The sequence below is a fragment of the Symphalangus syndactylus genome, chromosome 9, assembly GCF_028878055.3.
Source record: "Symphalangus syndactylus isolate Jambi chromosome 9, NHGRI_mSymSyn1-v2.1_pri, whole genome shotgun sequence".
NCBI classification, from domain to species: Eukaryota; Metazoa; Chordata; class Mammalia; order Primates; family Hylobatidae; genus Symphalangus; species Symphalangus syndactylus.
In genome coordinates this window covers 139,647,233-139,672,256 of record NC_072431.2, presented here as the reverse complement: position 1 = coordinate 139,672,256, position 25,024 = coordinate 139,647,233, and the positions used below count along the sequence as shown (strand labels likewise).

Genomic DNA, 25,024 nt, shown 5'->3' with positions numbered 1-25,024 from the left:
AAGTCCAAAATCAAGGTGCCAGGAAGTTTGTGTCTAGTGAGGGCTGGTCTCTGCTTCTAAGATGGTACCTCAAAAGCTGTGTCCTCCTGAGGGGATGAACACTGTGTGTTCACCTGGCAGAAGGAGACAGAAATAAACTTTCACATTGTTTAAGTTTCTGTTTATGCCACTGAAACTAATCCTAACCAACTTATTTGATTAATTGTTTTTTAAATAATATAAGTAGGCTGTGCACTGTGGCTCATGCCTGTAATACAAGCACTTTGGGAGGCTGAGGGGAAAGGATCTCTTGAGGCCAGGAGTTCAAGGTCAACCTGGGCAATATAACAAGACCCTGTTTCTACAAAAATTTTAAAACTTAGCTGGGCGTGGTGGCATGCACCAGTAGTCCCAGCTACTCAGGAGGCTGAGGTGGGAGGATCGCGCGAGCCTAGGAGTTTGAGGTTACAGTGAGCTATGACCACTGCACTGCACTCCAGCCTGGGTGAGAGAGAAAGACCTTGTTTCTTATTAAAATATATATATACACACATATATATATGTGTGTGTGTGTATGTATATATATAGTATTTATATATAAATTATATATTATACCTGAATGTATTATAATTATAAAAAATTCAAACAGTAGAAAAGTATTAGGGTAAAACATGGAGTCTCTTTCACTAACCTCAATTTTACTTCCCTTCACCAATATTATATAAACACTGTGAGCAATTTAATAGACATAGGTCCAGATATTTTTGGTCCAATATTATCTTTGCCCCTGCCATGTTAGATATTTTTCTGTAGGAGAAGCAAGATTCCCTCCTGAAAGAATATTCCTGTTTAGACTAAGTCTTATGTATATGAATATATGTATTTGCATACATGTGCATTCATAAAATTATAACAGAAAGAGTAGATTTGTATACATATGTGGCTTTTGTTTTTAATAAATAGGAACATACATAGGCTTTGTTCTGGAGCTTGCTTTCTTCACTTGACAATATGCACTGATACTCTTTCCTTCTCACTAGAATTAGAAATACATCATTCATCTTTTTTTTTTTTTTGGAGGCGAAGTTTTGCTCATGGTGTTCAGGCTGGAGTACAGTGGTGCAATCTTGGCTCACTGCAACCTCTGCCTCCAAGTTTCAGGCAATTCTCTTGCCTCAGCCCCGCAAGCAGCTGGGATTACAAGCACCCGCCACAACATCTGGCTAATTTTTGTATTTTTAGTAGAGACAGCGTTTCACCACATTGGCCAGGCTGGTCTTGAACTCCTGACATCAGGTAATCTACCCGCCTCAGACTCTCAAAGTGCTGGGATTACAGGCGTGAGCCAGCGCGCCAGACCATACATCATTCATTTTTTAAACCACTTCATGTTATTCCACAATAGAGATATAACTATTTCATCATATCTTCAAAAGGGACATAAAGATTGACTAACTACCTCTTCAAAACATGCTCGAAAGGTAAATTCAACATATTATCAAGAAATATAAGAAAGTATTTTGATTAGCTATAGCTTGTATGTTTAATAATAAGCTTTATTCTTATTCTCCTTTGATATTTTAGACTTGTTAGCATCGCTTATTAAATTAGTTCAGTTATGGAAATATCAAATTCAATAAATTTTAATATTAATTTCTTATTAACAGTTCTGGTTACTTATAATTAATATGATTCTACCCATATACTGTATTTTTACAGCAAACTCATATCTTGGATTGTGTATTGCTATCCATAAATTTACACATGTACTTTCATAATTTAATTGTGGTTAGTGAGTTTTTGGCAGCAGTATACAATATATAGATTAAAATTAATTCTGAACTGATGCTAGAAGAAAGATGAGTTCACATATTGCATCTTGATAATAGTGCTGGTTTGTGCCTAAAGTATAGCTTAGCTATTCATATCTCTGGGTAATACCACCAGTAGGCTGGGTACAGTGGCTCACATCTGTAATCCCTGTACTTTGAGAGACCAAGGCAGGTGGATCACCTGAGGTCAGGAGTTCGAGACCAGCCTGGCCAACATGGTGAAACCGCATCTCTACTAATAATACAAAAATTAGCCAGGTGTGGTGGCACACTCCTGTAATCCCAGCTACTCGGGAGGCTGAGGCAGGAGAATCGCTTGAACCCAGGAGACGGAGGTTGCAGTGAGCCAAGATTATGCCATTGCATTCCAGCCTGGGCAATAAGAGAGAAACTCCATCTCCAAATGAAAAAAAAAGAAAAGAAATCTCTTTTCTCCCTGTCCAAATGGAAAAACAAAGAAAAAAGAAATAAAAAAAAAAGAAAAAAGAAATAGTAAGCAGAATATTATTAATCTATATGCTGTTACATCATAATGGTTCCTTTTACTTCATGTATTTTTGTTTATGAAATTCTGTAAATCATACAAGCTACAGATGGTGACAGCAGTAGAAATATAAACTTTAGCACACTTATGCATACATTAATATGTTCAAAATATATAAAGAAATGGTATTTATATAAATAAATACATATAATTATTTGATCATAATCAAAGGTTAACATGGGTTACCTTTTGGGGAGAGGAAATAGGAGAGGTGATATGGTTGGCAGACAAAGAGGGTATGGAGAAGTAATCTCCCACTGTATTAGTCTGTTTTCACATTGCTGGGCAATTTGCAAAAGAAAGAGATTTATTGGACTTACAATTCCACATGGCTGGGGGGGCCTCACAATCATGGCAGAAGGTGAAAGGCATGTCTTACCTGGAAGCAGACAAGAGAAGAGAGCTTGTGCAGGGAAACTCCCCTTTTCAAAACCATCAGATCTCATGAGACTTATTCACTATCACAAGAACAGCATGAGAAAGGCCTGCCCCCGTGATTCAATTACCTCCCACCAGGTCCCTCCCACAATACATGGGAATCCAAGATGAGATTTGGGTGGGGACACAGTCAAACCATACCATTCCACCCCAGCCCCTCCCAAATCTCATGTCCTCACATTTTAAAATGAGTCATGGCTTCCCAACAGTCTCCCAAAGTCTTAATTCATTTCAGCTTTAATTCATTTCAGCGTTAACTCAAAAGTCCACAGTCCAAAGTCCAAAGTCTCATCCAAGACAAGGCAAGTCCCTTCCACCTATGGGCCTGTAAAATCAGAAGCAAGTTAGTTACTTCCTAGATATAATGGGGGTACAGCATTTGGTAAATAGAGCCATCCCAAATGGGAGAAATTGGCCAAAAGAAAGGGGATACAGGCCCCATGAAAGTCTGAAATCCAGTGGGACAGTCAAATCTTAAAGGTCCAAAATGATCTCCTTTGCCTCCATGTCTCACATCCAGGTCATGCTGATGCAAGAGGTCGGTTCCTATGGTCTTGGGTAGCTCTGCCCCTAAGGTTTTGCAGCGTACAGCCTCTCTCCAGGCTGCTTTCACAGGCTGGCAATGAGTGTCTTTGGCTTTTCTCGGTGCACAGTGCAAGCTGTTCACGGATCTACCGTTCCGGGGTCTAAAGAACGGTGGCCCTCTTCTCACTGCTCTGCTAGATGGTGCCCCAGTAGGGACTCTGTGTGGGGACTCCAATCTCACATTTCCCTTTCACACTGCTCTAGCAGAGGTTCTCCATGATGGACCCGCCCCTACAGCAAACTTCTACATCTTCTGAAATCTAGGTGGAGGTTCCCAAACCTCAGTTCTTGACTTCTGTGCACCCACAGGCTCAAAGCCATGTGGGAGCTGCCAAGGCTTGGGGCTTGCACCCTCTGAAGCAACAGACAGAGCTGTACTTCGGCCCCTTTCATTCATGGCTGGGATGCAGGGTATGAGGTCCCTAGACTGCAAACAGCAGAGGGACCCTGGACCCAGCCCATGAAACCATTTTTTCCTCCTAAACCTCTGGGCCTGTGATGGGAGGGGTTGCCGTGAAGAACTCTGACATGCCCTGGAGACACTTTCCTCATTGTCTTGGGGATTAACATTCAGCTCCTTGTTACTTATGCAAATTTCTGCAGCCAGCTTGAATTTCTCCTCAGAAAATGGGATTTCCTTTTCTAGCACATTGTCAGGCTGCAAATTTTCCAAACGTTTATGCTCTGCTTCCCTTATAAAACTGAATGCCTTTAACAGCACCCAAGTCACCTCTTGAATGCTTTGCTGCTTAGAAGTTTCTTCCGCCAGGTACCCTAAATCATCTCTCTCAAGTTAAAAGTTCCACGTATATCTAGGGCAGGGGCAAAATGCCGCTAGTCTCTTTACTAAAACATAGGAAGAGTCACCATTGCTCCAGTTCCCAACAAGTTTCTTGTTTCCATCTAAGACCACCTCAGCCTGGACTTTATTGTCCATATCACTATCAGCATTTTGGGCAAAGTCATTCAACAGGTCTCTAGGAAGCTCCAAACTTTCCTACATATTCCTGTCTTCTGAGCCCTCAAAACTGTTGCAACCTCTCCTTGTTGCCCAGTTCCAAGGTTGCTTCCACATTTTCGGGTATCTTTTCAGCAGCGCCCCACTCTACTTCTACCAATTTACTGTATTGTTTCATTTTTATGCTGCTGATAAAAACATACCTGAGGCTGGGCAATTTGCAAAAGAAAGAGGTTTATTGGACTTACAGTTTCCCATGGCTGGGGAGGCCTCACAATCATGGCAGAAGGTGAAAGGCACATCTCACATGGAAGCAGAGAGGAGAAGAGAGCTTATGCAGCGAAACTCCCCTTTTTAAAACCATCAGATCTCATGAGACTTTTTCACTATCCCAAGAACAGCACGGGAAAGGCCTGCCCCCATGATTCAATTACCTCCCACCTGGTCCCCCCACAACACATGAGAATTCAAGATGAGATTTGGGTGGGGACAAAGCCAAACCATATCTCCCCACCAAAAAAAATCCTGTTTAGATTAAGTTTTATGTTTATGAATATATGTATATGCATACATGTGCATGCAGAAAGTTGTAACAGAGTATTACATATGTAAATATGTATTTTTTATATGTACTGATTTGTAGAATAGCAATTATAAGTGGTATGAGGTGAAAGAGGCAATTTGTTCATAAGTATGTGGTATGATTCCATTTCAGTAAAAATTAACAAAAACATGCTTGTATGTGCATGGGCATATATTAATATGTGCTCATATATATATGCTATACATATATGTATTTATGCTGATACATGTATGTGGAAACAATATGTGTGGGGTGATACACACCCTTGCAATAACATGAACTACCTCAGGGAGTACTATAGATGACAGAGACAGTGGGGGAAGAGGAGCAATGTTACCTTAAAAAAAAATCTTTGCATCCTACTACTGGTTACAAGAGGCATATAAAATTATTTTTAAAATTTTAAATAAATATGTTAGCAACCTTTGTATGGATGGAAAATTTTAAATATGTATGAAAATACTGATTGCGTATACCTTTTGAAATTCTACTGATAGGGATTTATCCTACATATTTACATATACAAACATTTATGGCATTCATAGCACTATTGTTTTAAAGGTGAGATGTTGGAAACATCCTAGCTATTTAACTATAGGGGAATGGCTAAATAAGTTTGGCTCATTCAAAGGATACCATGGAAGAGCAAGGCTTTGCATCATATTTCGATATGAAACTGTTAGAAGCACCTTTATTTTGAATAGCCTCTAAGAAAAAGTTGGATAGAAACAGTCTAAATGAAATGTTCTGATTAATAACAGAACCTGTACTATAAGATGGTGAATTTCTGATCAGAAAGGTGAAAAGTTCATCTACAGCTTAAGTGGACCAATTTAATTTTCTATAACATTCATATCTGATAGATTAAACAGGCACAATTTCCTTAAGAAACATGCTTTATAAGCTTTATGGTCACTACATTCTTTAAAGTTAAGGGATACATTCCTGGGAGATTAAATAAAAACTGCAAAGTTAACAGTTGACTTGCCTGAGGAGGTACTTGTTTTTCCTCAGTAAACACTGAAGAGAAAAATAATGTAATATAACAGAAACAGAGCATGTATCTGATAAACATGTAACAGCAAAAGGGAACGCACAGGCCTTTGCCCTACCTGGCTGGTGTCCTTTGTTCATTGTACTTCTGAGGTTGCCAGAATGTAAATGTTCATTTCACTATCTTAACTGAGCAGAGTAATAACCAGAATCATACTTTGAATTCTAAAAGCTCTTGGATCAAGAAGATTCTGTCTTTCCAAGGTTTGCATCAAATATCATTGTGACCTATACTATCTTTTTAAATATTAAGTGAAGCTTAATCAAAATTTTAGGTTTGAAATACAAGAGTCATTAAAAAGATATGTTGTTAGGTAGAAAAACATGCAGAATTGTATGTTGTTTCATTTGGAGGGGAGGAAAAGAAAATAGAAAATGCTTAATATAACAATTTTTATTTTTATTACTTCATGTAAGAACTTCTCTACAACCACTGACTTTCTTACTTGCTTCCTGAGCAATGTAGAATTTTAGTCATCACTTCGCCATTAATTTCTTGTTATTAATCCATTGCCGTTTTCCCATCTGAAAGAGAAAACTTCCTTTTAATTTTCTAACTCATTTTGAAACAATTTCAACTTACAAAAGTTACAAAAATAGTAGAGATTCCCATATACCCTTCACTGTGTTTTCCTGAATGTTAATATATTACTATCACTACAATGATCAAAAGCAGGTAATGAGCATAGATATGCTACCATTCACAAAACCAGAGACCTTATTCACATTTTGCCAGTTGTCCCACTGAAGACCTGTTTCTGGGCCAAGATCTAATCCAGCATCCCACATTGCGTTCGTCACCTCTCAGTCTACCTTAATCGGAAGCATTGCTCAGTCTTTGTCTTCCAGGACCTCGACACTCTTGAGGAGTACTGATCAGTTGTTCTGTAGAATGTTCCTTCACTTGGATTTGTCTTATGTTTCAGCATGATTAAATTGAGGTTACATATTTTTGGCAGGGATACTACAAATTGATGTTGCATCCGTCTCTGTGCATCACCTCAAGAGGCACATGACATCCACCTGTGCTTTTACTAGAATGTTAACTTTGTCAGCAGGGTTCCTCCACCATAAAATTACTGTTTCCCTGATGCAGTTAATAAGTACCTGATGGGGAGATACTTTGAAACTATGTAAATGTCTTGTGTTTTCATCATACTTTAGCTCACAGTTGATCATCCATTATTCTATTTCAAAATTACAGCTTTATTAAGGCACAACTTAGCCACTCATTTACGTGTACAACTCAATGAGTTTTAAATAACATTTATACAGTTGTGCCACAATCATCCCAATCCAGTTTTAGAACACTTTCACCATCCCAAAAAGTTCCTTTGTGTCTGTGTACAGTTAATCTCTTTAGCTTAGGCCCCAGGTAACCATTGGTCTGCCTTCTGTCTTTGTTTATACAATACACAGAATTTTTTCTCATTATTTACTTGCTTGACTTTTTACTCTGAACAAATATTAGTTTATGAGTGAGAAGAGAATTTCTAACACATTGTTAGACAGCCTGGAAGTCAAGAGAAATGATGGATTCTTTGGTGTCAGACTAAACATAAACTTTGAATATTCTGGATATTAGCAGAACCTAAATTATCCAGTTGCCTTAGATCTTCAGTTAATTCATAAAAATAATTCCAATTAAATTCTTTCTCTGAATTTATAAAATCAAAGGCATAACCTTTGATCCTTATAAGCACAAAGCAATTTTGATTTTATCATGTCAACATGCCTTAGAAAAATGGGAAGTTCCGGGGGTTTTATTTCTTTGTTTTTTTCTTGCTGTCATTTTGTTTTGTTTTCCTTTGGTTGGTTAGTTTTGAAGGCCTTCACTTTTTGGTTTGCTGTTTAAAATTATTTTCTCCCGGAGCCAATTTTATTAACCCAGTGAAATATAATTTCAAGGACATTGTGTCTTACCCACACCCTCCAAGGTATGTTTTATATAATAAGGCAATGTTGTTAAAATCAGGATAATTTTATTTTTAAAAAATGTATATATCTAGCATCTCTCAAAAGAAAATCCTTAGATCTAGCAGTACATGGCCCAAGTTTCCACAGCTGGAGCAAGTAGTGGCCATCCACTTTAGACAGAATGTGTTCTTCGGTTTGCCAAGGCCCCACCTATTCCCTATTGAATCACATCACGACCGCTTCATTCTTGTAAGCTCCTTATCTAGCCCTGTTGGACACTTGAGTTTATTTATTTATTTATTTATAAATTTTTATTTTATATATATGTATATATATATCTGTATAACCACAACCACAGATGTATGCATATTAAAATTTAACTATTTTCCATAGTTAAATTTTGGCAGGGATACTACAAATTGATGTTGCCAATGCCCCACCTATTCCCTATTGAATCACACCACAATAGCTTCATTCTTGTAAGCTCCTTCTCTAGCCCTGTTGGACACTTGAGTTTGTTTATTTAGGCATGGTAAAGTAAAGCTCACTAATGTTAAATTTGCAGGTATCCTCCCCAACACATAAATACCCAATACACTCTACCATTTCTATCTCCCCACACTTCCAACGTTTAATTTTGGTTAGATTATTTCTTTTTCATTATTATGACTATATAAATAATATCCACAGATGAGATTTATAGTATCCTCTGATTCTTTTTTCATTCCTACTCAACTTTTTATTTTCCCTGAAATTAATAATTTTATGAGTTATAATTTTTAATGAGTTTTTATTGTAGTTTTGGTTGCATAATACCATATATTTATCATTAATTCATTCCCAAGCTCTTAAAAAGTTGCTTAAATCTCCTTTTCGTATGTTCAGATGAATCCAGTATTCTTTTTTTTTTTTTTTTTTTTTTTTTTTTTTATTAATTTTTTTTGCATACAAAAACAATAAACATTTTCTAAAAATACATACAAACAAAAAGATGCGTATCAAACATATTAGGAAGGTTGCACATGGGAAGTCGGGGAATAGAAATGGGGGTGGGAGTTAAAATAAATGAGAGAGGGACTTTATATGGATCAGTGATAATAAGTCAATCCTCTATTTGACAAAGAAGAGGGAGAAGGAAGAGGAAGAAAAAGAAAGTGGGATAAAGGATCAGAAAGGGAGGAAAATAGAAAAAATTAGAGTATGACTCCAGGGTAGACCTGTTTTGTTGTCACTGAGTTGGTTGGTTGGTTTGTCTGTTGTATTCTTCATGTTTCGCCAAGTTGGCCAGACTGGTCTCGAACTCCTAGTCCGAAGTGATCAACCCGCCTCGCCCCCTAGAGTGCCGGGACCACAGGCGTGAGCCACCACGTCCAGCCCCCACATTGCTTCTGGCCTCCGTGGTAGACCTCCCAGACCCATCAAAGCATGACTATAATCACCTTAAAAGCACATACTGTTATGTAATATTGAGGTATCTAGACATTCTGCTGTTGGAGGAATTTGTCCTTGCAAGCATTACTAAACTGCTTCCTTAGCCATATGGCTCTAAAGCAACACAAATGTCAACTAGTAATAAAAATCACAGCCAACATGTCCTGAGAGCGTACTCAATATCTAGTAATATGCTCTGTGCTTTATGTCTATTATCTTAATTAATCTGTTTAATAAAAGGTATGGTAGCGTCTTTTCACTGCCTACACAACTCTTCTCCCCTTTGTTCCTCTTTCGTTTTGGCAGCTCAAGAAAATGAATCACCATAGTTCTGAGCCAACCGTGGGTTATCCACTTTTCTCAGTCAGATACTCTTTCTTTCCCAGCATCCCTTGAAGCTCAGGATGAACATCTAACCCATTTCTGGCCAGTGAACACTGTAGACAAATTTCCTGGAGGACTTCTGGGAAAGATGGAACCTCCCATGGAGAAAGCCCTGGCCTCTTCCTTTCTTCCATTTTGTGATGCTGTGGCTGCTTGGAGTCATGGGAGCCATGTTTTAGCCTTGAGGTCATAAGAATGACAACCAAAGGCCCATGTGCTGAGGATGGCAGAGAGAAGTGACAGAAAGAACCTCCGTTCATATGGCACTGCTGAGTGGCTGGCCCAGTTCTGGACCATCTCATCTGCTTTACTTAGGTAATAAATTTAGATGTTTAAGCCACTTTCAACTGGACTTTCAGTACGTTGCTGCTATAGACATTACTAATGGATACAGGTAATGATAATAATAGAAATAGTTACTTGTCACTTAGCATAAGTGCTTTATATTATTTAATCTTTATAACCATCCTATGAAAAAGGTGCCACTATTAAGCCCATTTGGTGGGTAAAGTTGAATACAGACACATTAATAATGTGCCAAAAGTCACATAACTCATAAGGAAAAAGTTAGATGCAAATCCAGGTGTTTGGACTTCAGAGTTCAAACTCTCAACCCCTGCATTATCCTGCCTCCTTCTAAGCAAGGACATGGCCGTGAACATTATGACATATATGGCCAATGGAAAGTTAGTAAGTGCATGGTGAGAAAGAGTCAGTTGAAATACTCATAAGAAGATATAATTATTTCATTTATCTGCTTTCTTATGCTCAATTTTACTAGTCAAGTCTCTTTGAAGCTTACTAATTAAAGCAAAAAAAAAAGTTATCAGAAGGCAGAATAGTGGAGCTGTCATAAGGGCAGACTTTAGGGTCAAACCTCCTGTGTTTCAATCCTGATGCCACTCATTACAAGCTAGGTAACGTTAGGCAGTCTTCTTAATCTGCGCCTCAATTTCCTCCTCTGTAAAGTGGAGATAATGACAATGCATTTCATATTTGTAAAATGAAGACAAACTGAAACAATACATTCTTAAATAACACTTGGCATACAATAACTAATCAATCAATATTAGCTTTTGATCAGGAATCTCTCTCTTTTTCCTTCTTCTCGGATCTGCCTTCTCGTCTCAGGCAGCTACACTGGTGGTGTCTAAAAGGCCACAGAATGTCCAGGCTTACATCCTTTTCTATTTCATTTGCAACACAATGAGAAAGTCTCCACTGCAGATGGTTCCAGCAAGAGTTCTGGGTTTGAGGCTTACTGACTTTTATTGGTCCTCTGACTTAATTATGAAGGACAGGGTGGCCATGCTCTGACGAGCCAGACTTAGGTTGGAAACCCACTTTTGGTGCCTACAGTGAAGGCAGCTCCATCAAGACTATGGTCTGAAAATGGAGGAAGCATCTTTTTCAGAAAATACAGAAAATGCAGATGCTGCTCCCAGAAATGGGAGAAATGGATACTGAATCAACACAGCAATATGTGCCTGCTATACCCACCTCATCCACAGAGCTGGTGGTGACATGTAAACACACACAACAAAAAAGAACAAAATAAATATTTGAGGGCATCAAGATAATGGATACAAAATAATAAATACAGAAATAAGATTAACACAGAAAATGAATACAGCTAAATAAATATAAAATGCAAAATTGAAACTTTCCAGCAATGTGACTGTAGCATGAAAGATTAAGACATTTTTCATTTAAAAAAGACTGAGAAGAAATATTCCAACATGCTGACAGCTTTGTTATGGGCCTAGAGGTGAGGGGTGGGTGGGCAGGAGTTTCTCTCTTAGCATAATGAGGCCAATATTATAACCTATAAGAAGTAAGATCAAGATAAATGAATGGGAAGAATATGATTTTTTTCATATATATTTGATGGGGGTCTCCAGAAGGAAATTAATTTTTTTCCATAGAAGAATGTTATCCACAGCCTGGAATAGAAGCCCACCACTGGATCTCCCCCAAGCATAGAACAGAGCCCAACTTTCCCCTTTGTAGGGCCAGCAGAAACTGGAACGGGTGGAGAGGGGAGTCCACAAGATTTGGTGGCTGCCTGGGAAATTGTCCAGACATAAGAACTAGCCAAAGGATGTGTAGTGGAAGGTTTAGGGAGAAGACAGACGGATGGGGCAGTGGGTAAATAGAGAGGCCCGAGGGAAGCGCAGGGGGAAGCTGGGAGTCAGGAGTGAGGCAGTGACCAGAGGCACGTAGGCACTCAAATGAGCGGCAAAAATGACCAGACTACATGTTAATCTCTTGACTCTCTGTCCCCGTAATTTATTTTTCTCTCCGTGAGATATGACTTTGGGAAAATTGCCTAAATTTTTCCCCAAAGAACTATGTATTTTGCATTAGTGTCCAATATGTGAGATCAGGTTGAGAAAGGTGGAGCTGACGGTGCCAAGTCTAGGAGACATCATGTTCCCCACCCCTCTGCTCCATACCCTACTGGGATCAGCAGCATCCTCACTGTGGACAGCCAGTGGCAAGGCCTCCCCCAAGAGACTATGACCTAGATACAGAAACAGCAATCACCGTGTGTGGGTTTCAACAGCCTGTGAGATCAAGCTTGAATTCTTTAACAGACCCTCACACTCAGGCCCTGCCCACCTCCAAGGCTTTATTTTTGCAACTCACTTCACTCTGCACCCCCGGGCTCCCATCATTCTTCTAATTCTCAGGATAAGTTGCGGTGTCGTCTGTCTCCCTGCCTTTGCACAAGTGCTCCTTCTGCCTCATGAACTTGTTTAAGACCCAGTTCCACTGTTACAGCGTCGGTATAGTCATTCTTCCTCAGCGTCAATCTCTCTGCCACTACCCTCTCCCAAGAACAAGTCATTTCCTCTCTGTGCTTCCTCACTTGCCCAGACTGTTATATGGCAAAATGTTCCTGGGCCTGAGCCTCTTCTTTCCTTCTTTATGTGTGTCTCATTCCTGGACTATGAGTTCTGGGAAGTCAGAGAACAAGTATTTTTTGTTTTGCCCCTACTATCACCTAGCCCAGTGCATGACATATGGTAACTACTTGGTAAAGGTCTGGGGGAATGAACAGAAGACACGTGGATGATAGAGTGAACTTACTCACTCATTAATGAATTAATACAAAATCCTTTTAGTTATAAAATGCTATGGTATAAATATTCCTACTGAATATGCAATAGCATTGTACATTCGAATATATTCTAAATGCTATATTTAAAACACTAATATGTATATTAAAATATATATATATAAAATATTTAAAAATCTGTATGTGTATATATCTAAAACACAATGATAATTTTTTTTTTTTTTTTGAGACGGAGTTTCGCTCTTGTTGCTCAGGCTGGACTGCAGTGGTGCCATCTCAGCTCACCGCAACCTCTGCCTCCCAGGTTCAAGTGATTCTCCTGCCTCAGCCTACCTAGTAGCTGGGATTACAGGCATGTGCCACGATGCCCGGTTAATTTTGTATTTTTAGTAGAGACGGAATTTCTCCATGTTGGTCAGACTCATCTCGAACTCCTGACCTCAGGTGATCTGCCCACCTCGGCCTCCCAAAGTGCTGGGATTACAGGCATAAGTCACTGCGCCCGGCCTCAATGATAATTTTTAAAGGAAAGTTTGCTAATCTTTGTTCTTTTCATATTGAAAGATTTTTTATGACAAAACAAGAAGAAAATGAGGAGCGACAAATTCTAATGTCTAAAGTATGGCTGGTTTTAAATACCTGCACGCAAATCTTTCTGTATGTTTCACCAATTGTAAGACAACAATAAAGATATCTACTTGCTAGTAATAATGTATGTGCTGGTTTGATTTTTCAAACCAGGAAATAAATACAAAACAGAGTTGAAAGATATTCATAAGAAGGTACAACTAAAATAAGAGAATAAAAAGGTAAAAATTGTCACTGTCTCCTGAAAGACAAGTGAAACTTGGCCATTTCCATTCAAGTTCACTTATTCATTCATTTATTCAATAAATACTTTTTGAGCACCTACTATGTGCCAGGCCTCTAGACACTAGAGATAGAGCACAAATTGACCAAACAAAAACCTCTGCATTGATGGAACTTTTATTCCAGGAGCATAAGCGATAATAAACAAATAAAATATATAGTATGTCAGATGGTCATAACAGCTATGGAGAAAAACAAAGTTGGAAAAGGAGTTAGAAAGTGTCAGGACAAGGGAAGGGGGCATTGTCATGTTAACTAGATGTTCTTGGAAGATGACATTTGAAGTAAATCTGGGGAGGTCCTGTGTGGTTTTGGGGAAGAAGGAAGGGACATGAAAATGATCACACTTTTTTTTTTCTCTGTAGTCCAGTCCTCAGGATCTTGCATTCCACTGCGCTGTGTTTATTGGTAATGACCCACACTTTTAATTAATTAAATGATACTGTCAGACTGAAAGAGATACTCTATCCCATAGAGATGGAACATGGCAACTTGACTCAAACCTTGGAGAATGGGGAGAGACTGGATGTGGTATAGGGGGAGGACAGCAGGAAGGATAACATAAGCAGGAGGAGGCCCTGGGCAGAGAAGAGTACTGCCTGCTTTAGGGACAAGCTGAAGATCTTCCCTGCTCCAACAGAAAGGTAAGGAATAAATCTGGTTTTGTGAAGTGGGCATACAATCTAGCCAGAAAAGGTCATGCTTGGTCATAGAGGCTACAGGAAGTCACCAAAGCTAAATGAGCAGAGAAGAAATATGATGAAACAGGTATTTTAGTAAACTTCATCTAGTGATAGAATCAGATTAGATAGGAGAAAGAAGAGGCTAAAGGCAGTGAAGCCATTTAAAATCTTATTTTTGTTATCTAGATACTAATTTATAAGGGCTGGACCAGAATGAAAGCCACTGTGAGAATAGGGATATTTACAAAGAAGTGATATTTATAAGGAATAAATGGCAGACCTTGGTAGGTGATTAGATCTGAAGGACACAGGAGGAAAAAAAGTTAGAGCTGACGTATTCCTAAAGTTCAGAGAGCGGCAAGCAGATGGAGTCATTCCAAGACACCGGCCTCTGTGTTCCAAAGACGGTGTGACTTACTCAGGATCACACAATTACCAAAAAGCTGAAGCCAGAACCCAGATTTCCTGCTTTTCCCTCCACTGGATGAATCCAAAGTTTTAAACCTGGAAAATGAGGAAGTAGTGTGCCACCACCGCCCCCCCCAAAAAATGGGTGATTATGGACAGATAGCTAGGTTCCAGTTGAGTAGGGTAGATGGAGAATTTTAGTTTTATATTGGAGTTTGAAGATATTACAGTACAGAAATATGGGAAATAGGCAAAACTTTAGGATAGGAAATGGCTCTGCCCTTACTAGTTTGTAATCTTGCTCAAGTCACTTAACTTCTCTAAGCTTCAGTTTCTCCAGTTGCAAAGAGGTGTGTGTGGGAGGATTAATGTTATTATTTAATGGTTGCTAGGAATTAATTTTTATAAAGAACTTGGAGCAGTACCTGGTACAAGATAAGTGTTATTTAGTTGTTTGTTAAATAAAACAGGTAAGATGCAATATAAAGAAAGAGATTGGCTTTCTGGGGAGGTAAGAAGAAGATGTGGGGAAAACTAGAGAATTTAGGATAATTGATGTATGGTCTGAGATAGAAGTCAAGTGAAGAGTTGTATAAAGGTGAAAAACAAAATTGAATGACACAGAGATACAGAGAAAGAGGAAGGCCAAGAGAGACCATCAGACGCAGAAAGAAGGAGGCCTCCCAGAGTTCACTCTGGACAGAGAGCTGATGGAAAATGAAAGAAGCAGTGAGAATAAGGAAGAAAGGCACTTGGATGGCTATTTGCCAGTGATATGTGAATGTATCTAAGAGCAGATCAAACTTGAAAATAGGCATTTGACTAAATTAATGGATAACACATTCATGGTGAATGGTTAAGAGTGTTAAGGAAATCTGGAGACAATTCTAACCATCAGGCAACTGACAGCACAGAGGATAATAATGCTGGCCTAACCTTCATGGTTAGGTACCAAATACTAAATCTATTGCAGTATGATCTGAGGCAAGATGGAAGATTTTATGATTCCCACATTCACCCAAAAAGTTTCCTTGATTGCAAATGCTGAAAATTTGAGATGCTTTCATTACATTTTATTTATGTTTGTGTGAAACCAGTATATTTTTCTTCTATATGAAAGTTCATGTCATAAACATTCAGAAACTCAGGAGTTCATCTGAAAGGCTGACATAGTACACCGTGGACTGAAGCCTCTGGGGCAAAATGTTTTCTATGTATCATTCGTTGAGTCTCAGTTTGAAGAAGTACTTACACATTTGTTCTCTTTGTATTTTGCTATAGAAATGTTTGCTCATAAATTCCAATGTAGTTAATAAGGATATTTTTGAAAGTCAGAAACTCTAAATTTCAAAAAAAGCTTTATTTTTCTCTGGGTTTGTTTTCATATGTAGTCTTTCGTAGTCTATGCAGTGAACTTTGTCTTATATGCTTAAAAGGGCACTGATATTTGGTGGGGGTTGGGGGACAGGGAATTACCTAACCCGTACTGAAAAGTTACTAAACTACCTGACACAGCTGAAACCAGAAAGGAAGGCTATATCAAGAAGAGACTGAATATAGTCCTTAGGCGGATTTTAGTATTAGGTTACAAATTAGGTTGTATTGGACTGGCACTGTCCAATAGGAATATAAGGAGGCTCACAAATGTGAGCCACATATGTGATTTTACATTTTTAAAAATGCAAGCCACATTTTTAAAAGGGAAAAAACAAACAGGTGAAATTAATTTTAATAATTTTTTTATATCCAAAGTATCATTTAACATGCAATCAACATGAAAATCATTAACAAGACATTTTGCATTATTTTTTCTGTACTGTCTTTAAATTCCAGTGTATATTTTACACATCCAGCAGTTGGCAATTCAGACTAACCATAATACCAATGTGGCTATCATATTAAACAGTGCAGGTTTGAACCAAAAATACTTTGCTTTGTTTGTTGTTGTTGTTGTTTTTTTTAGACGGAGTCTTGCTCTGTCGCCAGGCTGGAGTGCAGTGGCAGATCTTGGTTCACTGCAACCTCCGCCTTCCGGGTTCAAGTGATTCCCCTGCCTCAGCCTCCCAAGTAGCTGGGACTACGGCGTGCGCCACCACGCCCAGCTAATTTTTTGTATTTTAGTAGAGACGGGGTTTAACCACGTTGGCCAGGATGGTCTCGATCTCCTGACCTCGTGATGCGCCCGCCTCGGCCTCCAAAGTGCTGGGATTACAGGCGTGAGCCACTGCTCCAGTCCTGCTTTGGTATTTTTTAAGAGCAAGTTGGTAAATGGAGGCACTATATGGCGAGTGCTCCAGTATAGCACAGGTTAGAGCAGCATGCCGGCAACTTGAAATGAACACGGGCTTGTACACTCTAGTCAACACTGGGACTTTTCTGTTTTTATCTTGAGTTTGAGGCTGGGCTTCTTAGTAGACCTCAGTCTGAAACTGAAGTAAACCTGGACGCAGTGTACCCTTGAATCGCAAGAATGCCGCATTCAGTGTTTGTCCGGAGAAAAGCACTCATGCCAGGTTGTAACGAAAACATTTTTTGAGAACTCATAATGTTTATTCCTTGGATGAATCCATTATATTTATTTAGTGTCTCAGGAAGGATGATGGGCATATTGCTTGCAAAAGTTGATTTGAATCCTGATAGATTCCACTAACTTTTTTGTTTTTGTTTTTTTTTTTTTTTTGGCTGCCTTCTTCGAGAATGGTGTCGACCCTTAATAACACCTAGCCTTAAGAATCCCTGGGTTGATTCCCGACCTCGCCAACTTTGTGGGGCTCCCCCCACTTGCCCACATTCCCTGGCAGCCTCGCCGCTTCGGGCAGATGGAGTTTCCGGCCTGTGCTCCGTGGTGGCCTGTCGTCCGCCCGCGCTCCTTTCTGCCGGAGGTCAGCGGCCCCTGGCAGAGCGCGCCGTCTGCCCCAGTATCCGGAGGCCAGTTCCGCGCTGGGTCCACGCCCTCCTCGCCCGCCGCTGCCTGCGTGCCAGGCCGGGTGGCGGTGCCGGCCATCGCTGCTCGGAGCTTGGGCCCTCCCCCGCGGCGATTTCAGAGTAGAAGGTGGAAATGCGGAAGTTTCTAGCTCCGACTGACAGATGAGGTTTGCGCTTGGCTTGGCATGCTCCGCGGCTACTCCGCGGCGCGCCGGGCCCCCGCTTTCCGCACCCCGCGACCCTAGAAGCCACCGACCCGCCGGCGGGCCATGGCCACTCTGCCCAGAGCAGAGCGCCGCGCGTTCGCGCTCAAGATCAACAGGTAAGACGCCCCCCGCGGCGCGGCAGGTCGCGGCCGCACAGCCCAGCACTGGCGTGGCGCGGAGCATCGCTTCGGGGGCCGAGGCCGGACGAGTCCCTTTGCGTCCGCGGCGAGGCGCGCCTGAGACCTGGGGCGCCCGGTTCCCGAGGCTGCGGCGGTGGAGCCGCTGGACGTGCGGTGGCTCCTGCGCTGGACCCGGCTAGGTCCTCCCCGAGAATCTCGGTGCTCCTGGATGTCCTCAGCCACCGGGGATCGCTTCTCCGAACAACCTCGCCTGCTCCCGCCCTCCAGGTTCTTACAGGTGGCCGGGTCGCAGGAGGGTGATAGGCGCCGGGGTAACCGTGTTGGGCACGCCACGGAGCGTCTCATAAACGGCTCCTTCCTTTGAGGCAAGTCTAAGCGGAGGGAAAGAAGTGAAGTGGCTGAAATGAGAGTTGCGTTTGAGGCAGGCTGCAAGACTTCTGTTGTCCTGAGCAGGGCTCTGTCCTCTACTGCTTCATTATTCCAGAAAGAGTTTGGCTCCTGGTGGCATCGCTATTTTTATACCCTGGTCCAAAGGAGCCATGAAGTGGAAAAAGTGATTTTTTAAAAATCTCCACTTAAATAAACCAAAAGGAATGGCCTGTGGCTGACATTTTGAGATTTACAGCATTCCAGCAAAAAACTAAGGACTGGGGGATCCCAGCTCACCATCCAATTCCTAATCAAAGTTGCACAAACTAAATGTAAACACATTTACTGCTCAAAGTTCTCAGTAAAGGTGCTTTAACTGCAGTTTTTCCTCCACTGAAAACTGCTGACAAGTAGTTGGGACGTTTTTGTCTTGCCCTGCGAAAGCTAGACTGTCTAGTTAAAGGATAATAGGAAACTCATTCTGAAGTATCAACTTGTTCTATTGCCCACAGGGCTGTCCGATTTGTTAGTCTTCATTTAGCTGAGCCTGTGAAAGGCGGATTCCACCGTAGGTTCATCTTTGTGCTGTTAGTGTGTGAAGAGGTTTGAACAAGGAATTAAAAGCCCAGAAAAATAAGGCGGTAAGGTCTTCTAGAGGGCATATTGAGCTTTATTGACGATTTTATTTCCACTTGATATGTAACTGCCAGCAAACTGTTTTGCTTACCTTACTATTTCGTCATCTGTAAAATGAGTTTAATTATTTATGTATATTGCATATTAATGTTGGAGGCCAAAAGGTACTAGTCAAAAGGCATAAAGAGGCTGGGTGCCATGGCTCACACCTCTAATCTCAGCAATTTGGGAGGCCCAGATGGGAGGATTACTTGAGCCCAGAGTTTGAGACCAGCCTGGGCAACATAGTGGGACCCCTGTAGCTACAAAAAATAACTTTAAAACATTAGCCAGGTGTGGTTGCATGCACCTGTAGCCCCAGCTATTATTCAAGAGGCTGAGGCAAGAGCATCGCTTGAGCCCAGGAGGATCACAGCTGTGATCATGCCGCTGCCCTCCAGCCTGGGTGAGAGAGTGAAACCCTGTCTCAAAAAACAGACAAAAAAAAAAAAAAAGCAAAAATAAGGCATGAAGTATATCAGGGATCTCCCTATGGGAATTTTTTTCTACATTAGGGTTCATAGCTGTTGCATGCCAGGAGGGGCAATTCATTCAGGGAGTATAGGGAATCAAACCGAAGTTACTGATGGGTGTATTATTTGCCATAGCTACTGCTCCTCTGTCTTTGTGAATTTTAGGTCAGGAAGTGTGACTTGGGCTGAAAGATGTTAGAAACTATCGGGTTGGGCAGGGTTGATCTGGGGTGAGTGGCCAAGACTTGGACTAATCCTACAGGCAGTCTTGCAAGCAGCTGCGGGTTCAGTGTCACCTGGGGGTTAAGAATAAAGGCCCTGGTTAGTGTCTGATCTGCTTGCAAATTGGCTCTCTGCTACAAAGTCACTGTGCAACACTGGGCATGTTACTTAACTTCTCTAAGTTTTGGTTTCTTTATATGCCAAGTAGCGATAATCATAGTACCTACTTCTTATGACTGTGGGGAGGATTAAATGAATAATAGGTACAAAGTCTGAACTGCCAAGTGCTAGATGTGTAAAATACACATTGGAATTTAGAGATAGTACAGAAAAAATAATGCAAAATGTCTTGTTAATGATTTTCATGTTGATTGCATGTAGCTTGTAGTGTCTGGCTCAGAATAAATGGTAAATAATTTTTAGTTACCATCGTTAACATTACCATCAGCTTCATTGCTGTCGTCATCTCCATCATCACCAACTTTGAGAGCCTAAGATGGAAAGGTAGGAAGGAAAGCTGAAGTTGGAGAGCTTCAGGCAGAGATCAGTTTGGGTTGGGTATGGAAATGCCAGTGGCTGGCTGGGAGCTTTCTTGGGGCCAATGTTTCCCCTCCTGTGCCTTCCATCCGGTACTGAGAACACAAAACACATTCAATGGAAGAAAATATGTGATGAAATCTGATCAAGAAGAGCCCCCTCAAGTTAAATAAAGTATAAAATGTTCTATAATCCTCAGGCAAGAAAATGGATTGGAAATTCCTATTCTTAGAGTTCTGTTTTCCTTTTTGAAGCACTCTGTGTATTGTGTGGGAGAGTTATGCTAAGGAGCTTGGCGGAAATTATTATTCAAAGCAACAGATTAATAAGGACATACCTAGTATTAATATATCATTTAATTTCACCATTTATTGTTTACTTATTGTGTCCCAGACACTATATTATACAGTTGATGGATTTTATGATTAAATTCTCACAAAAACTATCAAGCTCATGAAGTCTTGTACAGAAGAGGAAAAGGAATCTTGGAGATACAGCTGCACAAGGCCATGTAATTTTTTCAAGACCATACAACCAGCAATGGCAGAGCTGGGATTGCAAACTGCTCCAAAGACTGTGTTCTTACTTGGGCCTATTGTTATTTTGATGCATGTATCCCAAGAATTTCCCTTAAAGCAAGAGAGGAATTAATTTTTAAAAGATCATCATTTTGGTAGCAGCATTGGCAGAGTGTTCTGTTTCTGATTAGTGTTTAAAATATAAACATTAACAATGTGATGTTTTGCAATGTTGAAGGTGGAAAAGAAATGTTTTCCCTTACGTGCCTACCTATTTTTTTTTTAAATAGATCAAATTCCAAAAGTAAGACTGTGTTGAAATATAGCCATTAGTACATTCAGCATGTGCTCATGTTTTTCACCTTACTACTCAGAATGGTATAAACTATCCCTTAAAAATATTTATGGGATAAAACCAGTGTGCTTCCTGTTAATGAAGTATTCAAATCTGATATATTAAAAATATTATTTGTAAAGAGTTCAGTTCTGTCCACAACAGTCTCCAAAAGGGGTGAGCAGACGATCTCACAATCTGAGAAGAAGCCCACAGTCTTTAAATTCTGTTGGCACTGGCCTCTCATGCTCTTATAAATTCTAAATTTCATGTGTTGTAAGTCATCATATGGGACTTGTTTGGTTTTAAGCGCCAAGTGTAATTGTATAACTTGTTATAGTTAAGCATTTCGCTAGAACCCGCAGCTCAGGAAGATATAAGAGAAAAGACCCATCACTGAATGTTTCTGAGGTAGAAAGGTGAAATTAATTTTCTTGTAAGTGCTATATACTTGTCTTCATTTCCATTTTATTGTTGGTGACTTGCGTGCCAAGGAAAGACTAGATCTAAGTTAGGCAGTTCATAATAACGTTTGCGTTTGGGATTTCAGGTGCTGCTGCATTAAATGTCATAACACGGTACTTGTAGGAACATCTAGTCTTGTTAATTGCCTGTTTTCTTACTGGAATTTAGTGCCTTTGTAGATTATCAAAATTATTACTAGTACTCTGAAAATTTATTAAACAAAATCTTAGTGTCTTTCAAATACAGAATAGATGTAAAATTTGATCAAATATTAAAGTAAAATAAGAACCCTGGATAAAGAGGATGAAAGTGTAGGATGCAGAAAAAAATTAACCCTCTTGTGGATAGTCAGGATTGAAAGGAAGAAAAAATAATGGCTTACTCTTCTAGAATGCTTTCTATGTGGCAGAGACAGTTCTAAATATTTACATATCATAACTCATTCACCTCTGTGAAATAGGAGCGATGACTATCTCCGTTTTACAGATGGAGAAGCTGAGTGCAGAGAAGCTACAGAAATTGTCCAAAGTCACAAACAACTAATTAAGCTCACACCTGAGATTCAAATGCAGGCAGCCTGGCTCCAGAATCTTCTCTTTTAATCATTATACCATGCTGCCATCTCAGTTTTATTTTAAAATAATAATAAGCAACATTTATTGATTATTTAGTATGTGCTACATATTGTGCTAAGAAGTTTATATACATTCATTTCATCCTTTCAGAAAAGGAACAAACAGGGCTGGGTGCAGTGGCTCATGCCTGTAATCTCAGCATTTTGGGAAGCCAAGGCGGGAGGATCACCTGAGGTCAGGAGTTCAAGACCGCCTGGCCAACATGGCGAAACGCCGTCTCTACTAAAAAATACAAAAATTAGCCAGGTGTGGTGGCGTGCACCTATAATCCCAGCTACTTAGGAGGCGGAGGTGGGATAATTGCTTGAACCTGGGAGGTGGAGGCTGCAGTGAGCTGAGATGTGCCACTGCATTCCAGCCTGGGTGACAGAGTGAGACTCTGCCTCAAAATAAAATAAAATAAAAAATAAAAAAGGAACAAAGTATTAGGCACAATAATCATCATCAGAGAGTGATTTTATGAAAGAAAAAAACAAGGTGGCAAGAAGAGAGAATAAAGTTACATAAAGATAGCATTTAAGAACAACTACAGGCTGGGCATGGTGGCTCACACCTGTAACCCTAGCACTTTGGGAGGCCTAAGCTGGTAGATGGCTTGAGCCCAGGAGTTCGAGACGAGCCTGGGCAACATAGCAAAACCCTGTCTCTACAAAAAATACACAAATTAGGCAGGTGTGGTGGCTTGCACCTGTGGTCCCAGCTAATTGGAAGGCTGAAATGGGAGGATCACTTGAGCCCAGGAAGTTGAAGCTGCTGTGAGCAGTGATTGCGCCACTGCACTCCAGCCTGAGTGACAGAGCGAGACTCTATTTCAAAAAAAAAAGAACAACCCCAATAATTTTGGGCATAACAACCAGAGCACAATGAACTACAGAGAGCTTTCTGAGAATTATTTGCTAATTTCATCTGCAAAGATAATACAAGCATAAAAATATATGTATTCAAATGTATAGATATATATCTGCAGTGACAGCAGAGCTGTTCCTCAGTAGTGGGGGTGGCTGGCAGAGTGAAGTAGTGTGCTTTCAGGAATTGCTTTATTTGTCTGATGTGTTCTAGACCAAAGACCAATAGAGGGGCTTGGGCAATCAGACTCAGAATTTTTGGTCTTTCACATTTAGAATCGGTTCCTTCCAGATTCTTGGAAAAGGTCCGTTAGTGCTTTAGGCATCTAGTGCTATTCTGAAGATGCCTTACAAAATGTATGCTGAAATAACCTTCTACCAGGGTGAATTTTCTTCATTTGGAGTTCTTTGAGTTCCGACCATTTACATATATTGATGAAGCTAATGTTTACTTCTTCATAGACCAGTGGAAAGAAAACGTAGTAACATGTAGTTACCCAGGGAAAGATGAAGAACTCAGGGGACCAAGTCTCCCATCTCAACTCCCCATAAAGGTAGTGATAGAATGGGATGATGTTAAAAACACCTCAACTTTCCGTCCCCTTTAAGGGACCATGAGAAGGTAGGGATGTGACCATACTCAGACTTCTTGCTGAGAAAGCTAAGAAACAAAAGCATTTAGTTTTTTTCAGTGGCAGGTGCTTATTAATGTTTGGCCTATTTGATAAAGGGTTAAAGCAACAGGAATGTGCTACTGCTGTTCCCACAAGCAGCTAGTCTAATTTCTTTCTGGTTTTTTTTTTTTTTTCTTTTTTTGAGACAGTCATGCTCTGTCGCCCAGGCTGGAGTACAGTGGCACCATCTTGGCTCACTGCAACCTCTGCCTCCTGGGTTCAAGCAATTCTCCTGCCTCAGCCTCCTGAGTAGCTGAGATTACAGGCGCGCACCACCACGCCTGGCTAATTTTTCTATTTTCAGTAGAGATGGGGTTTCACCATGTTGTTCAGGCTGGTCTAGTCTAATTTCTTACACAGTCAGCAGCAGAAAGGCTCTCTGGGCTCTAGGTAAACACATGAAATTTAGACAGTGTGTTTAAGTGTGGTTCCTATGCTTCTGGAGTTGGCACCGTAGTGGTACCATTTGCTGTATCGACAACAGGGGGGGTATAGACCAAAAACAGATTGGCACCTCTGAAAGTATATATGAACACATGTTGATGCAGCATTTCTGGTGAAACTAAGAAAATTGATAAAGTTGGCCTAGGGTACAAGACATTATGTCATATCCCACTGCATTAAGATTAAACACAAGATTAGAAAGGACAAATGATGGCAACAGAACCAGTTTCTCCAGCTGTCTATTCTCATGTTCATCATCACAGATAGGAAAGTGCAGCTGGCCCTCCACATCTGTGGGTTGCACATCCCTGGATTCAGCCAACCACAGATCAAAAATATTTGGGAAAAAATGTAGATGGTTGCATCTGTACTGAACATGTACAGACTTTTTTCTTGTCGTTATTCCATATATAATATAGTATAATAACTATTTACATAGCATTTACATTGTGTTAGGTATTATAAATAATCTAGAGATGATTTAAGTATACAGGAGGGCTGGCCATGGTGGCTCATGCCTGTAATCCCAGCACTTTTGGAGGCCAAGGTGAGTGGATCACTTGAAGTCAGAAGTTTGAGACCAGCCTGGCCAACATGTTGAAACCCCATCTCTACTAAAAATACAAAAAAAAAAAAAAAAATTAGCCAGGTGTGGTTGCAGGTGCCTGTAGTCCCAGCTACTCAGGAGGTTGAGGCAGGAGAATCGCTTGAACCTGGGAAGCGTAAGTTGCAGTGAGCCAAGATCGCACCACTGCACTCCAGCCTGGGTGACAGAGCGAGACTCTGTGTCATTAAAAAAAAAAAAAAACCGTGAA

The 25,024-nt window shown here is 40.4% G+C and overlaps 1 protein-coding gene across 3 annotated transcripts in view; it reads left to right on the top strand.

Annotated features, from left to right (window-relative positions):
- The first annotated feature begins 17,564 nt into the window (after positions 1-17,564).
- Positions 17,565-25,024, top strand: part of DOCK8 (dedicator of cytokinesis 8) — a 241,650-nt gene continuing 234,190 nt past the window's right edge. The window contains exon 1 of one of the 3 annotated variants that reach the window (XM_055294375.2): positions 17,565-17,994. In XM_055294375.2, the coding sequence (XP_055150350.1) occupies positions 17,942-17,994 (53 nt within the window). In that variant the 5' untranslated portion in view covers positions 17,565-17,941. The remainder of the gene's footprint in view (positions 17,995-25,024) is intronic. The other 2 variants (XM_055294377.2, XM_063609923.1) reach the window with 2 other exon arrangements.